The 4,558-nt window shown below is 55.8% G+C and overlaps 1 protein-coding gene across 1 annotated transcript in view; it reads right to left on the bottom strand.

Moving 5' to 3' along the window:
- The window catches only part of PODXL (podocalyxin-like), a 13,706-nt gene that overhangs the window by 1,286 nt on the left and 7,862 nt on the right, over positions 1-4,558 (bottom strand). The window contains exons 4-7 of the mRNA XM_009876693.1: positions 2,895-3,051; positions 2,006-2,067; positions 1,755-1,922; positions 171-227 (exon numbers count right to left, since the gene is read on the bottom strand). Coding sequence (XP_009874995.1) covers positions 171-227; positions 1,755-1,922; positions 2,006-2,067; positions 2,895-3,051 — 444 coding nt within the window. The remainder of the gene's footprint in view (positions 1-170; positions 228-1,754; positions 1,923-2,005; positions 2,068-2,894; positions 3,052-4,558) is intronic.

Genomic DNA, 4,558 nt, shown 5'->3' with positions numbered 1-4,558 from the left:
CCCCCCCCCGCGAGCCGCACCGTGCAATGGGAAGGGGTTTTTAAAGCTGGGCTTTAGTAGGCTTTTAGTCCTGTTAAAAGCTACTGAACCCTACCAAGCACCGGGGGGGTGAGAGCTGGGGGTGTTACGGATGCAGCGCCCACCCCTCCGATCCCTGTGTTGGAACTCACATTAAAGATCAGGGCCACATGTCCATCATCAAACCCGGGGAGATCAGGGTGGATGTGCTGTGGTTATTTCCAAGGTAAAACAACAGGAGGGTTTAAAAGGGGGTTGGAGGGGGAGGGGAGGAAGAGGGAGGGTTGGAGAAAAATAAAAATAATAAAAAAAATAACTTTCAAGTCATTTTTGGAAAAGAAGCAGGAGGAAAACAAAAGAAACCACCCGAAAACAAATCCAGAAAGGAGAGATGTGTTTGTTGGCATTTTTTTTCCCTAAAACCTTATTCCAACTGCCTGGTAAAGGATCTTCACCCATGCTCTGAGCAAATGCTGTACTTAAGAACTGGCAGCCCTTGCTTTGGCTTCACTACCTTACCCTGTGGCCGGGAGGAATTTACCTTCAGAGCATCCAGCCAGGGCTGGTACCTGTTCCTCTGCTTGAGGACACACATTCACATCTCAAAAAACCCTGTTCCTACCCGTTTTCTGAACAATAAGGGGCAAGGGTGTTACGCTGCTCCCTGTCCCTGCTGGGGTGTTTTTCACCCAGAGCAGGGAGATTTCACCTGAGGGATGGTCCAGCGGCAAAACCCCGTAAGCTCCAAGAGCACCACAGTGGAGGTCAAACGCTTGAGGTTCTGCATCCTCCCACTTCCAAAAAATCAAGCCTTGTAAAAACAAATCTGTGAGACTGCAGATGTCTAAGGCAAAGGCTGCCTGATCCCTCGCCTGCACCTGGAGCAGAGGTTGGGAACCCCTGGGAAGGATGAGCTGGTTTGAGGGGAAATGGCTTGAAGTAGGACACAGGGGTTTGCTTCCCCATCAGGAGGGCGGTTTACCTTAATTGCATCATTTGCTCTTTACTTCTCCCCCCCCACTTTCTGTTACTGTCTCTTCTTCAGAGCTAAATCCTCAGCAAGAGCAACAGGGGCTGATGTAAACCTTGGGTACATGGCAGAGCTCTCCCTGCTCCTGCTGCAGGGTGTGGGAATGGCCAGGCCTTGCAGGTGGATGCTACGCTAAAACCACCCAGAATTGCTTCCTGAGATAAAAATGATAGTTTTTTTGTCTGGCTGGTTTTTTTCTCCCCACATCTGTTCTTCCTTAAATCCTCCTGCAGCTGCTCCCTGGGCACCCTACCTTGCTGCCCTACTCATAAAAAAATTTTGAGATTTATTTATTTATTTATTTATTTCAGGGGTGGGAGGTATAGATGGGTTTGAAGGGGCAGTTTGAGTTGAGGAAGCCTATATTGTCAAAATCATCACCCAAGGATGCTGCCAGGTGTGGCAGTGGGCATGGTTGCTGATTGTGGCCATTGCCCTCCACCCCCAGCCCTGGGATTCTCCGGCTTTCATCCTGGCTGCTCTCCTCCCCAACCCTGACACCCCTAAAGAGCAGCTCCTGCTCCTCAGAAGCATCCACAGCACTTGGGCGCCCCTTGAGCATCACGCAGTGGTGGTGACCCCTGCACAAGCTAGGATGTCTCCACCAACAGAGACAGCAGCATTGATGATCTTCATCTCCTCAAGATGTCTGTGGGACAAAAAAGTCTTGGGGTACCTGTCCCACCACCCCCCCTTCCCACCTTACCTGGTCCTTCTTTGGGGAGAAGCGCGGGTGGCAGCAGCCGTAGATGGCTGCGATGAGCAGCAGGGAGCCGGCCAGGGTGACGATGGTGATGATCAGGGGTGTGCTGAACTCGTCGGTGATCACCATCTCCCTCTCCATTTTGTCGTAGGTGATGTTGGCGATGCCGAGCTGCCGCAGAAGGGATGGGTCAGGCCCCCAGGAGATCTCCCTGTGCCACCCACCCCGGAGGACATCCACGGGGACCCACGTACCTCCTCTAACTTGTCCTTCTTTTCCTTCAGCTCCTCAAGGACTTGTTCAGGGTCCAGAGGGACTGGGGGAAGAAAGAGGCTGCGATGAGCACAAGGACGGGAGGAAGGCAGGTTGTGCCACCTCCTGGCAGACGGTGGCTGCGATGAGCACAAGGACGGGGGGAAGGCAGGTTGTGCCGCCTCGTGGTCAACGGGGTGACGGCTCCTTTTCTGGAGGAGGTGGATGGAGATATGTGGGTATGGAACCAACCCTTGCAGGTGCCTCCACAGCCAGACAAGGAGGTGGCAATTTTTCTCCTGGAATGGGGACAGCCCCAGAGACCCCAGTCCCCACCACCTCTGGGGGCTCTGCTTCAGTGGGTGATTTACAAGTGAGGCCACTGAAGGGCTACTCCAGGTCATGCTGGAGCGATGCAGGATTAGTCCCCAGGGTCAGTCTGTGCTGCCCATGGAGGTTGGACCTACACCCAGCCCCTGCCCTGATGAGGAGGAGGAGGTCGGACCTTAGTCCTTCCTCCTACTCGTGCTAGGGCAGCGTGCTGTCTCTATCAGAGGCAAGAAACTCCCCTCTGTGGTTCCTTGGAGAAGGCTTTGAACTGGACACTGGATTTTAAGCACTTGGGAGGAGTGTTTTCCTTCTGGAATGCTGGTCCCTGCCTTGGCTCATTGTGGATCAGAGAGGGATCTGGAGCAGAGCTCACTTCTGGGGTCCTTCTGCCCCTCACAAGCTACCGAGATGAGACAGCCCAAGGAAAGGAGCCCCTTGGCCAATCTTTAGCAGACCCAAACGCCCTGCTCAGCCTCAGGCTTCATCCCCCTGCCAGGGTCCCCAGTGCCGGTCCCATCTTGCCCCTGTTGGGGCAGGACGGTAGGGTAGGATCATACTCACAGTGCACAACTGCCCTCACAGCCCAGACCTGGGAGCGGTGCTCGTGGGAGGTCAGGGTCACCGTGCACGCTTCTCTGCTGGCGTTGAAAGCGCGCTGGCTTGTCGAGCAGAAGCTCTCGAAGAAGGAGTTTTGGGCACTGGTGGCATTCCACTCAGCCTGCAGGGACAGCAAAGGCTCAGCATCGTCCCCTCCTCCCAGGGACTGCTGAGGAACATCCCCCAGCCCCAACCCCACCGTCACCAGGGATCACAGAATCACAGAACGTTAGGGGTTGGAAAGGACCTTGAAGGATCATCCAGTCCAACCTCCCTGCCAGGGCAGGATCACCTAGGGCAGCCACACAGGAATGCATCCAGGGGGTTTTGGATGTCTCCCTTAGCTTTTCCTCATAAGGGAGATGTTCCATCCCTCCATCATCCCTGTGGCTGCGCTGGACTCTCTCCAGCAGTTCCCTGTCTCTCTGGAGCTGAGGGGCCCAGAACTGGACACAAGATTCCAGATGTGGCCTCACCAGGGCAGAGCAGAGGGGCAGGAGAACCTCTCTCAACCTACCAGCTACTCCCCTTCTAACCCACCCCAGGAAGCCATTGGCCTTCTTGGCCACGAGGGCACTGCTGGCTCATGGGCATCCGGCTGCCCACCAGCACCCCCAGGGCCATTTCCCCTGAGCTGCTGGAGCTGCGTTGCCCTCCGTCATCCCCTCAGCCCTTCGCAACCCCCAGCCACCGCCGGCCCTCCCAGGGAACAGGAAAAGTTTAAGAGTAGTTGCTTTATGAGAAGCTGAGCTCTTGGCCCTGCGCCGGCCTTATCTGAGAGCTGCAGCTTTTGGTGTTACAGGAATAGCAGGTCCCCAAGGGAAGTGGGGCCGGGGGGGCTGAGGGGCCACAGAAGGAGCAGGACGGGGTCGTGCACCCCTCCCCTGTGCCCCCACGGCCATCTGCAGCCCTCTCACAACCCACATTTCTACCCTCTGTCCCCACTGACGTGGGTCCTTGTCCTCCCTAGGGCTTTCCCCACGGCTCTGTGGCTCTGCAGAGGCAAGAGAAAGCATTTTGCTTTCGGATAAACTGGAGCATCCCTGGAGGAGTTAGCCAGGACAGCACTGGAGGGGTGGTGGATGGAGCCCATGTTCCCTCTGAGATGTTCCATTCGATGATGCTTCGTAACAGCTGGGAGCTCACTTAGGTAGAGACAACCGCTCTGCTCCAAAACCTCAAACCTTCCCCTCTGAAACGACATCCCGCTCCCTCTTTGTGAGGATGGGAGCCGCCCGGCTGAGGAAAGCACCTAATCTCACCCCATCTTATCTAAATATTTGGGAAGCAGCAGTGGAGACAGGATGCACTTGCCGGGGGAGGAAGAGCAAGGCCGGGCACAACGCGAGGGTGAGTTCAGCATCGTGAGGCCCCGGCCGTCCCTGGGGACCGGAGCTGGCTCTTGCCTGTCCTTTCACTTTGCACAGGGAAAATAATTCCCCCAAGGTCCCTCGGTTGAATCCGCATCATTCCGGGGCAGCCCATGGGCAGGGAGGTGAGACCTTGGCACGGCAGCGTCCCCCAGAAAGCTCGTCCCCAGACAGAGAGGAGAGAGTTACAGCTTGGGCAGTGTTTTTATCATTTTCGGACGCTGGGTTGTGCTCCTACGCTTTAAATGTCCTGCGTTT

Source organism: Apaloderma vittatum, unplaced genomic scaffold, assembly GCF_000703405.1.
Source record: "Apaloderma vittatum isolate BGI_N311 unplaced genomic scaffold, ASM70340v1 scaffold669, whole genome shotgun sequence".
Classification (NCBI taxonomy): Eukaryota; Metazoa; Chordata; class Aves; order Trogoniformes; family Trogonidae; genus Apaloderma; species Apaloderma vittatum.
The sequence above is the reverse complement of the archived record's forward strand: the minus strand, read 5'-3'. Positions and strand labels throughout refer to the sequence as shown.